The sequence below is a fragment of the Phodopus roborovskii genome, unplaced genomic scaffold (assembly GCF_943737965.1).
Source record: "Phodopus roborovskii unplaced genomic scaffold, PHOROB, whole genome shotgun sequence".
NCBI classification, from domain to species: domain Eukaryota; kingdom Metazoa; phylum Chordata; class Mammalia; order Rodentia; family Cricetidae; genus Phodopus; species Phodopus roborovskii.
Genome location: NW_026126418.1, coordinates 4,426,452 through 4,446,789, shown reverse-complemented (window position 1 = coordinate 4,446,789; position 20,338 = coordinate 4,426,452). Strand labels below are relative to the sequence as shown.

Genomic DNA, 20,338 nt, shown 5'->3' with positions numbered 1-20,338 from the left:
CCCAGCCAGCAGAATGGTTAGAAAATGAACTTCTACCAATTATAAATTGCCTGATCTCAGTATTTTGTTACAGAACAGATGGAGAGAAAGCAATTCAAACCACTTGCCTAGCTCTACCTAGTGGGCCAGGCCCCAGTAGAGCTTCAGCAGCCCCACACTTCAAGCGCCCCTCAGGCTTGTGGTCACACTTTTCAGGCGTTTCTCCTTTTCTTTCATTGGACTGGGCTGTCTCGTCCAAAATAAAGCACAGAAGGAATGAGCGAGAAGAAGCCCACATGACCACGCGATCATACATCATCTTGGCTGCTGTCTGATCCTCTACAGGTGACAACGGGTCGACTAACTAAATATATCTATGAATGAATGAGACACACTAGCATGGAGCCCTGAGCCACAGTGTGACAGGCACCCACTAAAGCTGAATGAAAGAGCGAGGCATGAAATTTGCCTTCCTGTGCAAAGAACCACTAGCGTAAATGAACAATGCAATGCCCCTTGATCTGGAAGTTGAGTAACTAGGTAGGTGATAATTATTTCTCACGCAGCTCTGAAAGAGCTACTGGCTTGAAAATATCATTAAGCTAAAGGACAATTGGGGTTGTTTGCCCCAGAATTTTTTTAATAGCTTCCATTTGACTCTCTTCTAGACTCATTATTGAGTACATGCTTGTGGGGCCCAGATCAAAAGCCTGCAAAGATCAAAGTCCCCAGGCAATATCAAGGGAGCATGGGTATAATGTCCAAGATGTCCTCTGCCCTCGCCCCGCCTGTGACATGGGGACATAAAGCACACCATCTACCTGTTTTTAGACTCTGCAAAGGGGGCACACGCTTCTGGGTCTGGGTCTAGAACATGCTCCATTTCCTTTGGGGCTTTCTCATACATCTTCTTCCTTTCCGTCAGGCCCTTGCTTGTTTCCACTGGGGGGAAGTCATAATACCCCTTCCTCTTAGCTTTCAGGCGCAGTTTGTTCCGGTAGTGCTCAATGTCTGATTTCTGTTTCAGAGCCTTGTTCACCTTGGAGGAGAGAGAGAGAAACAAGGGAGTCTCAGGTCCACACCTGACTCAGCATGGCAACAGACAACAGAATTTTCTACAAGGTCAGCTGACCAAAAAGACCAGTGGTGACGCTTGTCTGGGAATTGTGATGTGATAGTAAGAGCCTCTCGTCTATCACCCTCATATTTTAAATGGATCTGGCACTCACATACATCCTTGCTTCCCACATCTGTCCTGTTGAAGTCTGATGTCTGACTGAATACCCTTAGCCAAGAGCCTTTACTGTTTTGGTCCCTATGTTGCCTATGCTGTGTGGTTCCTCAGTGTGCCTGACAAGTCCTTGGTGTCCTGAGTCCAGCTCTAGTCCCGAGTAACCTTATGGCTTCCTCTGTCCACTTAGCTGGAGCTCAATGGATGAGTCTCAGTGTGGATTGGGATGGATGGTCTGGGAAAGTAGAACAAATGTTCCACTCCAGGGGGTTTTCCATACAATCTGTTTGCCCAGGAGAGGTATTTCTGTAAACCCATGACTGTTTTTTTCTTGAGAGAGAGAGAGAGAGCGTGCATGCTATAAAAGTTTCAGTGGATGAATGTCCTATGCTTTCTTTAAAATAACTTTTAAAAGAATTCCCTGCAATTCATAAAGGAGAAACTTATGGTTTTGAGTTATGCTTTCCTCCCTTTCCATGAAAATCAGCCATCCCTAAGGGAAGGGAGAAGAGTGGCATTGCATCCTGTGACAAGCTCTGGGAAACAGCAAATTAGAGAGCGGTGCCAGCAAGTCCCATTCCTTCAACTGCCCAAAGGAGTATGGCTCCATTTCTGAATGAGGGTACTCATGTGCTCTCTTCACGTGACAGGGAGCTGGGCCTGGAGGAAAGGGATCTGTCCTAATTTTGGAGTCTGTTTATATGATGTTCGTATCATTATGCTGGGACGAAGAGACCCAGGTATGGTGGCAATAATGAGAGCCTTAGCTAGGCAAACAGCCCTAATCAAAGGCAGTTAACGGTGTATTAGAGCCAACTCCAGAGATGTGTGTGTGTGTATGGGAAGGGATCACAGAACTGTGCCTCAGGAAAGATTACAGAGCTGAGGGATAGAAAGGACACATTGTGACCAATTAATTCTTCTTCATTGATGAGTGAACAATAATAAAAACAAAATATTAGAAATGATGATAAAGTGTTTGCTTATGTGTTTGTCATTGTGCTAAGTGCTTTATGTTTAGCAGCCCATTCTGTGGACAGAGGTGCTGAGGCACGAAGTATTTTACTCACTTACCTAAGTCACAGAGACAGTGGGTGGACAAGCTGGCACTCCAACTCTGGCAAGACAGATTTCGAGGCCATACGTTCTAAGTACAACACTATTTCTCATAATGGGCTTGAGTGTAAGTTAGGAGAGGAAGGAGGCAGAGACAGGAGTCAGGGCAACTGAACTCCAGCCATCGACTGACCTTGAGCCAGCACCTCACCCTTCCAGCTCTAGTTTCTTTGACTAAAAATAGAAGTCCTGCTGATGTGTACATCGGAAGCTCGGCCCGTCTCAGTGTAGGGCCAGCTCAGTCTTCCTGCTCAGAAAAGATTCCTTCCTGCACCACACATACAGGTGCACACAACACTGTCACAAGTGTCCTGGCTGTGGGGAGGGGAAGAAGCCCTAGTGAGCACTAGCAACACTCAGCAGGTCCCTTGGGGCATGATGAGAAAGAGGCTTCAGACTTTGCAAATCGCCCACCTGCTTCAAGTGACAACAGCAGGGTAGGCATGAAAGGAACGATCAACCCAGCACTTGAACACCAGAGAAAACTGTGCGTGCACACATGTGTGCATACATGTACAATGTAAATATGCACAAACATGTGCATGTTTGTGAAGACTCATAAACACTTTTTTAGCTCATGGATAATCCCACTGCCAAAGGAAGATAGAGGGATGGCATTTTCAACCCAATTTCCTGTTCTTTGTCTGAGATAACTCTCTTCTCTCTTACCTACTGATCAATCATCTGTTATGGATCATCTATCATCCTTATCTAATTTTCTTTGATAAAATCCCTCATACAGTGACAGCTGCTTTAAAAATCGTATCACAGACTCAACTAGACTGGTTGACTGATGTTGAGTCCTGGGATCCACCTGTGTCTGCGCCCCAGTACTACAATCACAGATGCACACTGCTGTGCCCCACTTTTCCATGGATGCTGATCCCAGTTTTTCATGGCAAGCACTTTACCACTTTACCAATTCAGCCAGCTCCCCAGGAAAGTTGATTGACATTGACACCACCTAGAAAGCAACCACAGGGCTATTTCAAGCTCGCTAACAGAAATCAATGTCGTTTCAGAGTCTCTAGTGGCCAGCTCCCTGCCCAAATGACAGTGTGTTCTCCTCTCCCCTCTCAGTTTCCCTCTCTCCCATCACTCAAACAACTTGGATCCTAATGGGAGCTGAACGTACCAGAGTGCAGCGTAGAAAGGCTGCAGACTATACTTAGGAGGGGTTGGGGGAAGGAGGCCTTCTGGCATCTGTTTGTCTAATCACGGGTTTTAAAGCTTTGTATTTCACATCACCGAGGCCTGGTGCATGCAGAGACAGAAATGGCTTCCAGGGCCTGAGGCCACTGGACACAAGCTGCACTACACGTGCTGAGCAGTCCCCATGGTCCAGCTGGACTCTCTACGCAGGTCATGGGTGCTTACCTCACCATTGAGTGCCACTGAGGACTCCTGGCCCCTGTCTGAGGCAGGGTGCACTACGGGCAGGGCGGATGGTTTGATAGCGATGAGCTGCACGGATCCTGAGGATGTGTCAAAGGGATCTGCTGCTGCCTTGCCAGCACTGTCAAAGAGACCCACTCCCTCCTCTTCATCACTTGCTGTCCCTAAAGCCAGGTGAAACACATGGGTTTGGGAATTGCAGGATTGAAATGCAGGCATCTCAAAATGAAGAGACAACAGTGGGTGGCTCAGCCCATTGCTTACCCTTAAATTTAAGGTCTGTACTATTTATCCAGTTAGGAAAGAATTTTAAAGGTTGCACTTAAACAGAAGAAAAAAAAATTCTTTCAAAATGGAGACAGAACACATCAATAAAAAGTAAATTTGTTTCTTGTGTTCATAGAAATGAGAAAAGTGAATTTGGCCAAACTCTGCATCTATCCTTCAATCTGGCCACTGCTACAATAACAACCTTCAGTCTGGTCTCTGCTGACAAAGCTATCACATTTTGCACAACGTTAAGCTACACGTTTCCCAAATCAATTAGCCGCACACATTGCTCAGTTACTCTTATTTTTTTCTGAAGGCTGTTTCTCAAAACAACTTAGCTTCTTCATTCTTGTACTTGTCTATAACAAAAGAAAGCTATGAAATAACTACCATAGCTCATAGCCACAGACAACTCCTCTAATTACATGGACTCATTGCCTCCTACGCACTGGTAAATTAATTCTCCCATCTGACAAACCATTCTGCTGTGACGGCTGCAAGACACAAGTTGGCCTCGTGCTTCCATAACTAAGCTGACAGAAGTTGTTTCAAGCCCAGCCATATCTAGCTGATTTACTTGTTTTTGAAACACATTCTCATGAAGTAGGTATAAGAATGACAGCAAGATAAATTAGGCCTGTTTAAGCAACTGGACTAGTAGGCAGTATGGAAGCAAAATAGGTATTACATAAAACATGACTCTATCTGTGTTCATCTTTCCTCATACCTGCTCAAGAGACTTGAGATGGTATTTAAATTATTGAGAGATACAGCATGTCAATTATAATCACAGAAGATCTGTCAAATTAAACCAAGGAAGTAGTTATTTTTATAACGTAGCTAAAACGACTCATAGACTAACAATGGGTCATAATTGGACATTTAAAAAAAATCATGGATTGGTTTGCAAATACCAGGCCACCAAGCAGCCAATGACAGAAGGAAATTTCTATCAGAAGTGTCACTAGATGTGTATGTATTTTTAGAGGGTAGTTTTACTATGTAATATATGCTTGGTCACCTTCATCATTCCCTTCCTGGTCAATTTCTGCAAAGGACTTCCATAACAGCAGGTTTCCAAGATGTTCCCATTCTTACTATCTGATAGTAATATCTACAGTGAGAGCATCAACTTTTGTAACCAAAAGAGAAACGATGGTTACATTAACAACAGTGCATTGTGTCCAAGCATTTGTTAGAAAACAGCATGATGGCTTTCACCTAGTCTTCTCTTGGGTCACTTATTCCAGAAAAAAAACATTGACCATGTTCTGAGGGTATTCAAGTAGCCCTATATGGTGGCCTCCCACTGGCAGACACATGAGTGAGCCATCTTTTTGTCACTATAGCCCCAGACCCCAGGTCGGAACAACTTTGCCAATCTGCTAGTAAGTTTCTGACTCACAGACATTATGAAAAATGATAATGTAGTCTGTCATTTTAGGTCTATAGGTTATGGATTACTCAAAATAGCTTCAAGAAATCCCTGAAACTGACCAGATTCACTAGGCTTCTCTCTCCCGAGAATAAATAATAAAAGACTGGAGTGTCTCTCTCATACAAGCCAAGCTTCGAAGGAGACTGGAAGACCGGACCAGCTGCCTGGAAGAAGCGGAAACCGACTGAAAGTTTGAGTCACTTGGAAGGGTCAGGTTGTCTCCAATCTGTTTGAGCTGCCTACAGTGTGCAGGGTGCTGTAGTGGGCTTTGGTGCTGCAGCTCTCTGAGAGTCACTTCTGCTTCTGGAAGTAACCCCTCACCCACATTCCTTTAAGTAACCTCCTCCTAGATATTATATTGCATTTGGCTTAGAAGGTCAAGTACCTGCCCTTGTTTTTATTTATTTATTTATTTATTGAGACAGGGATCCGTGAACTCATGGCAATCTTCCTGCCTCAGCTTCTTGAGTCTGGGGTTGCAGACATGAGTCACCACACCTGCCATGAAAGTTGTTTTAGTTTGTTTTGATTCTTTCAAACTCCTACCTGTTACACCCAACCTTCTCACTTATATTTAAACATCTTCATGAAACTGGCTCTAAAATTATCTTGCAGCTAGGCTAATTAATGAGGCCATGGGAGCAAATAGACGTATGTAGCTATTTTGCTGGCAGAACGGTGTGTTTCCTTTTCAAGTTTGTATCTTCACCAGAGGACAAGAGTAGAAGCCATGGATGCAATAAGCCTGGCACGTCTAGTCTGTACATTAACATTTATTAATCAATAAATGTTACCCTGGCTCTGGTTGGAACTCAGCCACTAGGCAGCAGTATCTGAATATTCCACAAGGGCCATATTGGCATACAAAGTGCTTAGTTCTTTTTGTAGCCTGGCCAGGTGAAGAACGATGCACTTCTGTTTTCTCCAGTTTCACTCAGTGCTGGTTTCTTCCTTCCATTGTTCCATCTCCAGATCCAATCAAATATATATTATATTATATTATATTATATTATATTATATTGTAAGAGTTTTCTTGTTTAACTCTTTAGGAGTGAAATGAAACATTAAAGCATCCCAGGAGAATGAGTCATACGGCTAAATTAATTAAGTAGGGGGTACTGAAGGTTGAACCTAGGGTAATGCAAGCATTCTGCCACTGTGGTGTTTAATTTGGAAGCAGGGTCTCACTTAGTTGTACAGGTCAGCCTCAAACTTTTGATCCTTCTGCCTCAAGCTGAATTACAGCTGGATACAACAACACGCCTAGCAAGGCTGACTTGTTTTTTATTATAATACTTTTATTTATTTTTTTTATTTTTTAACAACAGACCTGTTAGTTAAATTTTCAGTATCTGGACTCACAAGTACAAAATAAACCCCTAGAACTTGTTAAGGGGTTAAGGGAAGGAAGTTATGGGGAACCTCCAAGATGAGCAGCATTTTGGAGATCTCTTGGTTTGTTGGACTTGGCCTTGGAAATCATGTAATTTCACCCAAGAATGAGAAAAAGCTTCAGGCAAGCATCACTTTGTTCTAAAAAGAGCCCCCCCCCATCTGCACCCCTCTTTAGGAATATGGGGTTGAGGGAATGAGGCTGAGTCAGGGAGGAGGACACAGAAATCACTCAACAGTTCACAGCGGTCTCCAGGCCTCATGAGGCAGAATAGAGAGGCCCGGGCGAGCACAGTGTGTACATGCTTGCTTATGTGGGAGGGGTTGGAGGGTACGTGGTTGGGAGGCTCCTCACCATTTCTCTTCCTGGTCTCCTCCTTTGTCACTTTCTGCTGTGTCATTCCATTCTGGGGTGAGTGCCTCCCTGAGCTGGGCTTTCCTGATTCGTTGCTGATGGCAGAGCCATTCTCACTGGGCGACCTGCTGGAGGTAACCATAGCAACAGGGTAGACAGTAAGTTTCGACAAGAACAGCCTCCTCTCAAGGTTATTTTATTTGCACAGTTTGTGTCTGCAGCCTTTCATTCCAGTTTCTGTGGCAAAGAAGAAACGATACAAGAGACAAAAGAAACAAAAGCCACCCACACTCATCCACACCTGCTCACAGGTGAGGTGGCTGCTTGTTCTGAAGTGCATTCACTGTTCTAGGCTCTCGAGACAGTTCAATGAGGCTGGTCCTGGGTCCTGTCTCCGTTTCATTAATCCCTCACCTATGTTGGTGACTGCAGAGGTAGTAGTGACATGTGTAATATGCCCTCCCTTCACACAGCTCTTTGTGTGCTCAGTGTTTGAGTCACATGAGCATCTTGGGTCACTCGTAGAACACTTGCTACAGAGAAGGCCTACATGACTACCGATGAAGTCTTCCCATTATGGGATTTTCACTGTCAGCTACCCACATTTGCACACTCTTGACTAGTTACTACTTGTATTTTGAGGCACTTATTTGAGATGCACATGCCTCCATAAAAGGCTTTTGTTGCCTTTTTCTATGCAGAGCATCATGCCAGATAAATGTCTATTGACATCTGAGGACAAACTGGGGGGTGCCTGGCACATATGCCAGGGACTATGTTGCGTGCCTCCAAATCTGGTTGCTGGTCGTTACAATGATCCCTGATTTGGAGATGGTCCACCTTGATCAGAAAGCGAGCAAAGTGAAAGTCATGGAGGCCAAGAGTGGCTCCTAGGGCTAAGTAAGGCAGTGATAAGTCACCCTCACCCCAGAGCATCCTCATTTCAATGTCTCAGACAGCAACCTCAGATGGGAGCAAGTCACAGGGCCTCCATCCTTCTTCAGGACTGAATTCCCACCTCCAGAACTCTATGGGGAATGGCCTCTCGAGACTTTGCTGCCTTTGGAGGTGTGTGCTCTCCCTCAAGCCTCATAGCCCACCTAGGGATAAACAATCAAAAATGCTGACCTCCCAGTGTGGAAGATGATCAGGGAACAAATACCTAGGGATCTTTTGCTCTTCTACCATCAGTTGTCTACATTTAGAAAATACAGTCAGTTAATGCCTGCAGTGGGAAAACTGGCTGGAATCAATGCCCTTGCTCACTGGGGGGGGGGGGGGGAAGCTGTATATTCCAGCAATCTTCTTCCTTCTCCTCTTCCTCTTCTACCACCCGTGATTAGAATGCTCAGATCTGTGCACCCAGGCACCTGTGCTGGCTACTCTTACGTCAACTCGATACACAAACTAGTTATCTGAAAGAAGGGAACCTCAACTGAGAAAAAAAGCTTCCATAAGATCCAGCCGTAGGGCATTTTCTTAATTAGTGATTGATGGGGGATGGTCCAGCCCATTGTGGGTGGTGCCATGCCTGGACTGGTGGTCCTGGGTTCTATAAGAAAGCAAGCCAGCAAGTAGACCCTTTCCATGGCCTCTTTATCAACTCCTGCCTCTAGGCTCCTGCCCTGTTTGTGCTCCCTTACTGACTTCCTTCAGTGATGAACAGCAGTGTAGAAGTATAAGCTAAATAAACCCTTTCCCCCCAACTTGCTTTTTGGTCATACTGTTTTGTCAAAGCCTCACTATGACAGAACTCTACAAGTTACCAGGAATAAAGATTAGGATTCTGGGATGAGGCAGTACCTGCCAACTGTGTTCTGTAGCACACAAGAACTAATCTTCTGCACATGGGGCTTGGGAAATGTTCACGGCATTCCTTCTTTGGATGCCTCCAACTGTGGTAGCACACCAGAGGCTCTGATCAATTCTTCAGGGTTCATTTTGTTTCACTTAATACAGCATCTTCTAATTTATGTGGCTGAAAATTTGTTTTTGACATTTTGCTACATTAGTACTACAAAGACTATAGGTGGGAAATATGGATCAGGCATTAAGTGATTGAATGTATACTTATATATTGTAACATACATAATATTTTTCCAACAGCTAATCAACCTCTGAGGACACACACACACACACACACACACACACACACACACACACACAGAGAGAGAGAGAGAGAGACAGAGACAGAGACAAGACAGAGAGACAGAGATGAGACAGAGAGACAGAGACGAGACAGAGAGAAGACATACACCCTTGAATTGTTTTCAGAATCTGAGCACTCACAGTACCTACTCTCCAGATGGCTATACTGGATAAAAAGATTTTCATTTACCTCTAGGGAAGGGGTGGGGGGTGATTTGTAATCTATTTTACATTTGTAAGCTGCTTAGTGATTTTTGTAACATTTCAGTTCCCTTTCCCCATTTGATCCTGAAAGAACCTTCTGATGTTTCCCCTCACTCTGAGGAAAGGTGTCAGCGAGTACATTTCTGTGAAGAAAAAATCCAATCTGCTTTAGTCTTTGTTTCTGTCTATACCTCTCTTTACAGTGAACATCCAACTCCAAACTCCTGGTGTGTATATAGTGTATGTGTGCATATAACACTAACAAAAGTACATTTGAAAGCAAATACATGTCAGCTCTGAGACTGAGATTTAAGGTTACAGAACTCAACGGTCCCTTTTCTGGAACTTCGGGTAGATGTGCAACTTGTGTGGTGCCTAGCCAATTCCTAAACAGTATGACTTGTGTTAATGCAAGAGTCCTCCTTTTCCTATGGCTGTTCCTATGAGGTTGACTATTCTTCATCCTTGACCTGGCACATTCATCCTGGTCATAGACAAACAAAACAGCATCACCAAGTCCCTAGCCAGGAGGAAGGGGAGGAAGTCCAGCAGTGACTGAATGCTCAGACTTCTGTTTTTAAAGACTCTTTAAAAATTTGAAAATATCAATAAGTATTAAATCATTGATTTTTACTTGCAAAAATTGGGGGCTCTCCAGCAAACCCCTTCTGAGAGGACCCACAGTCAGTCCATAGGAAGCCAGAACGAGGAAACTGATGTGGCAAGATGGGGAAATCCATAATGGGTTTGCTCTTAGGTTTGGTACTTACAATGGGGCTCGGGAGAAGGTTCAGTTGCCAAAAAACAACGAGAACACGAGTTTGCCGGTACATATTTGTAACCCTAGTGCAGGGGCAGAGACTTGAGCATCCCTAGGGTTTGGTGGCCAACTGATCTACTCCACTGGTGTGCTTTGGGTTCAGTGGCAAAAATAAAAAGGAAAAGAGCCATAGAGGAACACAGAAAGACATCTGACCTTGAACTTTAGCCTCCACATGAATGTGGACACATGCACACACTCAAACACACATACACTATACATGGACACACAATCTTCACAAATGATCTTAGACTTTCACTATCAGACATGTATAAACAGAGATGAGGTTCATGGGACAGCCTAGGCAATGCTGTAGCCAGCCCGTAGTAAAATTACATTTTTATGATGCAATAATGAAGCAGGTGTAGCAACCATGCCACAGTGTAGAAATTGCTCCCCTTTTCTCCATTTCATAAGCTAATATTTCTTAATAAAAATGGGAATACATAATTGAACTTAATTAGCAAGAGGTGACTCCTTGCTACCTGGAGAAGTGCTTGTTTTCAAACAAATTTCAAAAATCAATCCCTAAGGATTTAAAGTACTCAATTTGAATAAGTAAGAAAGAATTTTTATTCTTCCCAGAAGTGCTACATCAATATCGTAATTTAGTAATTCTTCCTTTTCAGTTTCTTGTAAATGGGTGATAAGTTGTCAGCATGACTTTATTGTGCTTGGCAAGGATCAGCACGAGAATAATGCTGTAAGTCACACAAAGGATGAGTTCTCTAGAGAAGCCATCTGTCTGCATGTGTTGTGACTCTGTTCTACCCGTGCTCCTAAGCTGGGTGGGTCACTGCAGTAAATGGTGCTAACTCTGTCCACACCTCCATGCAATCAGACTTTGTAACATCTTCTATAGTGACTCTGAACTTGGTCACATGACTTGGTTGGCCAACAGGAAGGAAGGCAACATGTCAGAAGCAGAGACCTGAGAAATATCTGTGTTTGGGGCTATTTTTCTAGCTACCTTGGACCCTTGGAACCTCCTTGTGAAAAGCCTGCTGGAACATGAGCTCATGTGGAGCGAGGATTTGTATCCTCGGCCACCCCAGACAATGCTGTCGGCAACAAGGTGGCCTTGTCAACTCAATTTCTATCACCTGATTGGTGTTCTGGTAATTCCAGATAGTATCAGCCAGCTTCGACCCGAAGACCCATCCAGCAGAGCTCAAGCTACTGACCCACCCAAATCATGAGCTGAACAAATGACAGCTTGTTTTAAGCATCAAAGTTTTGTAGTGCTTTGTTACAGGGCTATAGATGACTAGTTCATTCCTTCAACTTTATCTTCCACGTAAGGTAAAATCCACTGCTCTGTTCTTTACTCCATTTTAAGGTATCAAGAGCTTCTTGAATAAAACACAATTCTGTTACTTGAATTCATGCAGTGTTTTTTCTTTTCTTTTTTGATTTTTTTTTGAGACAGGGTTTCTCTGTATTGATGTGGAGGCTGTCTTGGAACTAGCTCTGTAGACCAGGCTGGCTTTGAACTCACAGAGATCAGCCTGCCTCTGCCTCCTGAGTGCTGGGATTAAAGGTGTGCACCAACAACTCCCAGCTCAGTGTTTTTTTTTCTATGAGCAAAGCTCTGTGAATCAATTGATGATGATGGCTGACATTAATGTCAGACCTCCACACACACATGCACACCCACATCTGTGCCTACATGTGTGAGCACTCACACTTACATACTACATACACATGAAAATGGAAAAAGAAAAAAGAGAAAAGAAAACAAACCAGGGTTCTTTGCCTGGCATTAAGAAGACTGTAAAAATGTGCCAGGTGGAATTCTGCCCACAAAACCCTTGTGATGGGAGACAAGGAGATTAACGATCCACAGTGGGGTCCCTGCTTCCTCAAATTACTTTGATTCTTGGCTTCTCCACTCCTTGTCTTCATCTTATCCTCTTTTGCATCTTCACTTTGCTTTGCTGACTCTGGCTCATCGTCTGCATCTCTAATCTCTGCAATGCTTCCAAGGCTTAGTTCTTGGAGCTCTTCCTTTCTCTATCTTTTCCCTCCTAGGTGGATCTTTCCAGTCTCGCAGGAAAGCAGAATTCCACCTACCCCCATAACTGTATCTCTACTCTGAGCCTCTCCTGCGAGCTCCAGTCTCATAGGTTTAATGATTCTCAGCACTTTCATCTATGTACCTACTGGTGACAGGTAAGCTGGCCTCCTTCCAGCCTTCTCTAACACAAATGCACACCAAATGCACTTCACTCATTTTCAAACCCCATGGCAGTCTATCACCTGCCTTAAGAATTCCTTCACAGCATTTCTTAACAGTCCAGTGGCTCTCACACCACCATGCTCGCCAGCCATGCTGCTGCCTCTTAGCTGGGACTCCTGGGGTTTTTTCCTACTGTGAATCCCTAGAGTCTGTTTTCTGCACAGAGCTAACCTTATCCACTAATGAATGTCAGTTCTCTTTTCAAGGCCTCCCATGACTTCCGATCTTCATCTATAATACAAATCCAGTCTGACTTTGATCTCTCATAGCAGACATGAGCAGAGTCAGGCAGCTTCCCTGATTCATCTGTTGTTATTTCCCTGATATTACACACCGGCCTTCTCAACCATATCACTTTTCTCCAGGCATGTCAAGAATCCCCTTAAGACCCCAAGACTTTGCACACACTGCTCCATCTGCTTGGAAGATTCCTCCTCTAGCAAGCCTCCTCATGACTAACATATCATTTCAATGGTATCTTTTTTTTATTGCCATTAATCAGTAAGGTCTTCCCTGATAGTCTATCTAAAACAGCCCCCTCCAACTCTAGATTGTAACTTCAACAGGAATAGAAAGGCTTTCTTGTTCCTTGGGATAGCTCCAGAGCCTGGTGAACAGCAAATAACCAGTACATATCTGCTAAATAGAATGAGAAGAGAGGGAGGCAGGGAGGAAGTGTTTCTGCTTCCACAGTGCTTTGAAACAAGGGAGAACGGGTTGTCAAGGAGTGTTGCTTTAGCTAACCAATGGGGTGATGGGGGATGCCCTTCTGTATTATGTTTCTCTTATTGGTTGATGAATAAAACAGTTTGGCCAATGAGACAGGAAGGAAGGCAGGACTAGGAGATGATGAGAATTCCAGGAAAGGTGGGAAAGGTAGGCAAGTCCCTCGCCATATAGCTGAGGAAGGAGTAAGAGGTCTGGGCCTTTTTTGGGTAAGATAAGACCATGTGGAAGTACTTAGATTAATAGAAATGGGTTAATAATTAAGACAGAGCTAGCCAATAAGAAGCCCTAGTTTCTGGCCAACAGATTTATAATTAATATGTCTCCGAGTGTTCATTTGGGGGCAAGATGGCTGTGGAACCAGGTAGGAAATCCTGTTACAATGGGGCTTGCCACCTGGCTTCCCTGTCTCTTTACATGGCCATTCCAAAGTCTCCCTGCCTCTAGCCTAATCTTCCCTATCTATTTTAGTGGGATATTCACCTTGTCTCCTTCTATGGCACTGACCATGCCCATTGGGGGGTGGGGCCAGGGGTGGAAGTGACCTGTGGAAGGAGGTCTGAGGAGGAGCCAGGGAATGCTCTTTTGCTGGCAGGATGCGGAGAGGAGAGCATCCAGTGGAACTTGCTGGTGTTCATCTGTCTAGGTTGTAAGTTATTTCTCCCTGAGTAAACATCTATTCGGCCTATTTGTTTATCCTGATCCTTATTAAGCCACAATAATCTATCATCTACATCACCTTGAGAATGGTCCTAAAGTACAGGCTAGATGTCACTGTCCCTTGGATAAGTTTTCAGTAGCTTCTCATGGCCTGTAGAATCAGCTCAGTCTCTCGTGCCTGGCAGGCAAGGCCATCCAAAATTTTAACTTATCATCTGTTCTCATATTTTACTATGTCCTAACCACTGTGAAGGCTGAACTAACTCCAGAGAAATGCTGTGTGCAGAAGCCCATGCATGCCTCAATTCTCCCCCACTTTCAGATGGCCCCTTTACCCATCCTACCTACTGGGACCCCTCCACCCTTGAGGTTCAGTGGAAGGGCCTGCTGTGTGACAAATGCCTGGATGGCATCATGGGTCTTTGTTGTCTCTGCTCTTTGCCACTGTGCTTTCCTCAGATCCCACTGTGGGTACCTCTAACTGTCCTGCTTGCTCTTCTATCATTAACCTCCATGTCTCTCCCATCACAGGAGTCTTGGGGGCAGAAATCAACTGGACACATTTTTACAGTCCTTCAATGCCAAAGAGCTCAGGTTATTTTTCCTTTCTCATTTTTCTTTTTCCATTTCCATGTGTATGAGCATTCACAAGTGTGTAGGCACAGGTATGGGTGTGGATGTGGGTGTGGAGGTCTGATGTTAGTGCCGCACACCATCCCCAATTGTTCCAGAGAGCTTTACTCATAGTAAACACTTGGCTGGTGATTCTGACTGAAAGCAGTAACTTTATGGGACATTGCTGGTAAAACACAACTGTCATGAGTCAGAGATACAGATTTTAGAGGTGTTAACAATGTGAAATCAGAGCCAAATTTGTTATAGTAAATAGAAGGACTTCCTCTATTTATGATACAGGGCTCAGTGTCATGGCTGATCAACCTAGAGTTCTCACAAGGGTGCCTTGTCTGAAGCAGGCATTGTGATCCTTACCTCCTCTCTTGCTCTCCTTTTCAATATTCAAAGTGTGTGTGTGTGTGTGTGTGTGTGTGTGTGTGTGTGTGTGTGTGTAGGGTTAAAGAGAACAGTGCAACTCACTTGAGGGCCTCAGCTCTCATTGTCAGTTATTTTTCTTGCTGACAGGAAGGTGAAGCTCGCCCATGCCTACCTCTTTCTGGTTTCGGTGGACTTAGCCGTCTTGATGGTGCTCCCATCCTGAGCCGTTTCTCTTTCCTGAGGAGTATCTCTGACAGGTATGGGAAGGACCACTGTTTCCTGAGTCACAGGGATGACCTCCTCATCTGCCCCTTGCTGGCCCAGATGCTGCTTGGCATAGTCAAAGCCTTGCACGGGCTGTGAGGAAGAAGAAAGTTTGAAGTCATACTTCTAGAGCTTTGAGAAGAGACAAGCAGCAAAATGCATGTGATGGGTCCCACCATCTTATCTGGGCATTGTTTACTGTGCTTAGCCTGGTTTCTGCCCTGACAACATGGGCTCATCTGTGAGGGATGGGAAATCTCCAGGAGCTAAGACTTCTTCCCAAGAACACAGTGATAGGATGAGCTGGCTCAGTTCCCATCTTCACTCTCTGTTTATAGCTCTCTATTTGAGCCTTCCTCCTTCAGACTTCTTATCCATTAGATACTTCTGAAGACTGGGTCACTTATGAGTGTGTGAGAACAGAGACATTAAGACATGACAGCTTCCAAGGTAGCTATTGTTAGTAAGTTAAAAAAAACTTTTACACAAGTGTTTGGTACAACACATGAAACACTGATTTATCTTTTTGAAAGATCAAAGAAAGGTAAACATTAGTCTTGACATTATAGGGAAAAAATACAGAATCTCAGAGAGGGTCAGTGAATGCCCAAGAGAACACAGCTAAGTGATAAAAATCAAAGCACAGGTCCTTGATTTTCTGACTCTCAGGGCAATGGGCTTAACTCTTTGAAAATTGCCTAACATCAATCAATTGCTCATCTGACACACATTGGTAACTTCCAACCTCAATAATACAATACCACTCTAGTGAGCTTCATGCATTTACCAAATCAAAATAATAATTCCTACACTGGGGATACACAGTTCAGTGGTAGAGCACTTGCCTACCATGCACAAGGCACCAGGTTCAATCCCTAGTACCACCACCATTACCACTACTACTAGTAGTAATCTCCAATAATTTTTAAAGGCAGACAGTTACATTACTTTTAAGATAAAGTATATGAAACAATAAAAGTCAATTTGTATGTGACATCTATTATACACCAGGCAGAGCTCAAAGCAATTTACATACCTTAATTCACTTAATCTTTATACCTGCCTACCCATGAATGGTGCTACTATCCCCATTTAACAGATGGGGAACTCAAGGCGCAAAGAGGTACTATAACTGTGCTGAGGTTATATAGGTAGCATGTGAGGAAGAGTAAAACTGGGGCTGTTCTCAGAGGATGAATGACTCGACCCAAGCAGTTTGTGCCAGCCCCTGCAGGCCCGGCAAGGCCTTCCCTGCATCTGGGTAGGCTCTAATGACCTTCTCCTAAAGATGCCTATTCTTACTATGTTCTTTTTATATGAAGGGAGAGCTGGGAGGCAAGGCTGAAGATTCATTGACCAAAAATAAAGAGAGGTGATCAAAGAAGTCACGGGGTAGGGAAAGCCACGATACTGTGTTCTCAGCACTCTCCCTGCAGAAAGCTAGCTGACAGCGATAGCAACAGGGTGTGACCATGTACCTTGTCTCTGAAGAGGGTGTACGGTCCTTTCTGGCCTTGGCTCCCAGAAAAGCTCACCCACCTTCTCTGCTTAGCATGCCAAGAATATTACTGAGTCTCAGGACAGGTCCCCAGGCTCTCCTCTGCCTCTGCCTCCTGCATTCTAAGGATGCAGGAATGTCCCTGGGGCCGTCTGCCTTGGCTACCGATTGGTGCCCACAGCTCGCTTTCTTACTGTGCCTTGCCCCTTGGCATTCATTGAATTCTGCTCACACTCTCCACACAGCAGTCTCTCAAACACTGCAGTGTCCCTGACTCTCCCCAGCAGGACTGCAGCACTAGGCAGGCCCATTCTGCGGGCTTCCTGCAACAAAGGAGCTTTGGGAATTGATATGTCACCCCCCACCCCCACTGTGGGAGTGACAACCAGCTGAGCCACACACAGGAGCATGCAACAGCTCATGGGACATAGGTTGGCTTGATTTTCAGCACCAGGTAAGGCATCTAAGAAGTGCAGTGCCTAGGGTGGGCACATGGAAGGAGCTGTGCCGAGCCACCAGCATTTCATCTGTCCCAGCTCCAGAGCTGCCAAACCAGGGGGATGCTGCTCACCTCAGCAGATGAATGATGATTGTGCGTTAACTCAGAGCTTCCCTTTCCAACACCAGTATGGCATGTTTTGCATTACTGGGCTAGGCTGTGATTCTGATAATTACTTGTTATGTCTAAAAAGACTCACATCGTAGGCAAGCTCAGATGGAAATGAAATATTCTGTCTTGGAACAGTCTCGTTTTTCACAGCTCAACAATTCCCAGTGTACCCTTCACCCCAGCATCCCACTGATTCTGAGAAGCAGGTGCCTTATGTCAACATTTTTTGGGGGATGGTGCCCCAGGAGACAGATTGTCTAATCAGGCTTCAGCTTCCTCACAGATGTATCTGCTTGCAATGAAATAAAAGTACCTTTGATTTCTTGTACTCAAGTGAGCTGTGCTCATGCAAACACACCAAAGCCCAGCGTGACCCTCCAAGGACAAGCTCCATGGCTGACACAAATTGCAATGTGTAGGAAGTCTGAGGGAGTGGCAGCTTGCTGTTCCATGTCTACAGGGCCAGATGGAGTTTAGGGGTTCAGAGCTGGGAGTGTGGGTGGGTGTAGGATGTAGAATGAGCTCTGAGAGGGCTTCAGAGAAGGCTTAGTTGTTACAGTGCCCACTGTGCAAGAGTGAGTTTGAATCTCCAGAGCCCTCAGCAAAGCTGAGTGTGGTGGCACAGGCTTGTAACCCCAGAAGCTGGCAGGCGAGAGCAGAGACAGGCAAGTCCTGAGGCTCACTGGCCAGCCAGGCTGGGCTCATTCAGTGAGCTGCCAATTCAGAGACTGTCTGAGAAAATAAAGATGGCAAGTGAGAGAGGAAGACACTTCACCTGATAGAAACTTCTGGTTTCCATCTGTATGCACATACTGTATGTGCACCCACACCAACAAATACATACAACATATACACACATGCACACACGCACGCATGCATGCACACACACATGTGCACGCACACACACACACACACACACACAGATGTAGTCACATCTCTGCTGTTTGTGGTGACTGGAGAAGTCCCCATGTCTCTCCCTCCAGATTTCTTGGCAGTTAAGTGAGAATAATGAAACCTGCCCTGACTGTGACCTACCTCCCAGGACAGCTGTGATGAACAAATGAGGTGACGGGCCTAGAAGAGCCAGCAGATTTTAAGGTGTTATTTAAACACCGGGTATTACAGATTGGACATTTACCACAGGGACTATCACAAAGGCAGCTATGTGACTGGAAAATTAGCTTCAGAATGACTTCAGTCTTCAATCCACCACCCTCCCAGTCACCAGAGGTGGGTGGGGAAGAGACATGCCGGTGATGGAGGGAGGACAGGGCTTTCAGCCAGGCTTTCTTTGGGCTACTGAATTGGTATCGGGTAGTTGCCGGCCTAACCTTTGCTTGTCCATCATGGCAACGGCAGGAGCAGGGTCATTAGCGGGATGAAGGGACTTCTAGGAGTCTATGTGCCCAAGGAGGTTTTGTGAGGAGCCAAGAGACCTTGTCTTGGTCAGCCTGGGCCACTACAACAAAATACCATTCATCAAGAGGATTATAAAAGGCAGATGTAGTTCTGAGGCTAGAAGGCTGAGGTTATGGTCCCAGAACAGCTGGACTTTGGTGAGGGCTCACTGCTGTGCTGGACACTGCCCACTTCTTGTGTGTTCATGTGGTAGACGAGGCTAGAGTTCCCGGGGCTAATTTCAAAAGGGTACTAATCTCACTCCTGGGAGTCCCACCTCCTCAGCCCAGTTATCTTCCCAAACCAACCTCGGAACACCTTCATATCGGTGGCTATGATGTTCAGACAGCTGCGGCTTAGTCTTACCATCAGTTCTGCTGCTAACTATCCATGGAACCAGGAAGGAGTCGAAGGAGTTACTTTTGCTTGTGCAAGGCAGTGGGGTCCAATTATTAAAGATATCTAAGGTCTTTTCATGTCTTTCTTGATACCAGTTGTCAGTACCTCAGGTTTCTCTGTCAGAGAAACCTGTCACCTCAAGAGGATATGGTGATGGCGAGAGATGCTCCACGAGTCAGCTACTCAAAAACGTTTGTGTGAGAGAGCGGGCAGTGGAGAAGCATGTGTCGCATGCTCATCATAACGAGATGACATATTTCTTAAGTTACTTGACAGCCTCAGAAGCCCTGGGAGAAAGGCAGGTGCAGCCTCCAGGCAGAGCCCCTGGCCCTCCCCATGCCCATGCGTACCTTTGCTCTCTGAGGCAGGTTTATCATGGTGTCCGGCTTGAAGTCATTCTTGTTCTTCCTACAGAGCACAGCAGTGATGATGATGATGATGACAGTGACCACAGCGATGGGTGCCAGCACTGCAGCGATGATCCACAGGTTGTTGGGTGGATTCTTCACCACGGCTGTGGGAAAAAGCCAGCAAAAGGCACATGACAAGGGGCCCTCAGTAGGGAAAAGCCACCCAGACACAACTCCCAATCCCAAGTCAGAAGACAGGGAGAGATGGAACTCAATAGCCTATGAAGCTGTGTGACCTTGGGAAAGTTGCTCAAGCTCTCTGAATCTGTAAAAAGGGAGCACCACTTTGTGGTGCATTTGTGTGACTCCTAGCAGATGCTCAGTTGACTTTTGCCCCCACTGTTCCCAAGAGCAGAAAGAGGAACACCATTCTCCTTGTTGGTGACAGTCAAAAGAGAGAAGGAGAAAAACACATGAGGATTAGAAATGCATGTCAGAGGGGCTGGTGAGACGGCTCAGTGGGTAAGAGCTTTTCCCTGAAAGCTCGAGGACCTCAGTCCAAGTCTCCAACACCCACGCAGAAATTTAGAAAAGACTACATGTGCTTGTACCGAGCAGAGGGGGTCAGAAACAAGCAAATCTCAAGAGCCCACAGACTAGATGGACTAGCTGAAATGGCAAGTTTCCAATAACACACAAACACAAACAAAGGCGTGTGTGTTGGAGCCAGGAGGCAAGAGCCACCAAAAGATGATTCCAACTATAGTCGTGAAATCACCCTGTGAGTGAGGAGTGAATAAAATGTAACCTGAGCAGATGGATCCCCTCAGAATGGCCTGGGAAGCTTAGAAAA

General features: G+C 45.2%; 1 protein-coding gene across 1 annotated transcript in view; it reads right to left on the bottom strand.

The window, feature by feature from the left end:
• The window catches only part of Kiaa1549l (KIAA1549 like), a 112,092-nt gene that overhangs the window by 52,541 nt on the left and 39,213 nt on the right, over positions 1–20,338 (bottom strand). Inside the window, exons 11-15 of the mRNA XM_051183806.1 lie at positions 19,486–19,649; positions 15,139–15,323; positions 7,177–7,304; positions 3,704–3,885; positions 801–1,018 (exon numbers count right to left, since the gene is read on the bottom strand). Of these exons, the coding sequence (XP_051039763.1) occupies positions 801–1,018; positions 3,704–3,885; positions 7,177–7,304; positions 15,139–15,323; positions 19,486–19,649 (877 nt within the window). The remainder of the gene's footprint in view (positions 1–800; positions 1,019–3,703; positions 3,886–7,176; positions 7,305–15,138; positions 15,324–19,485; positions 19,650–20,338) is intronic.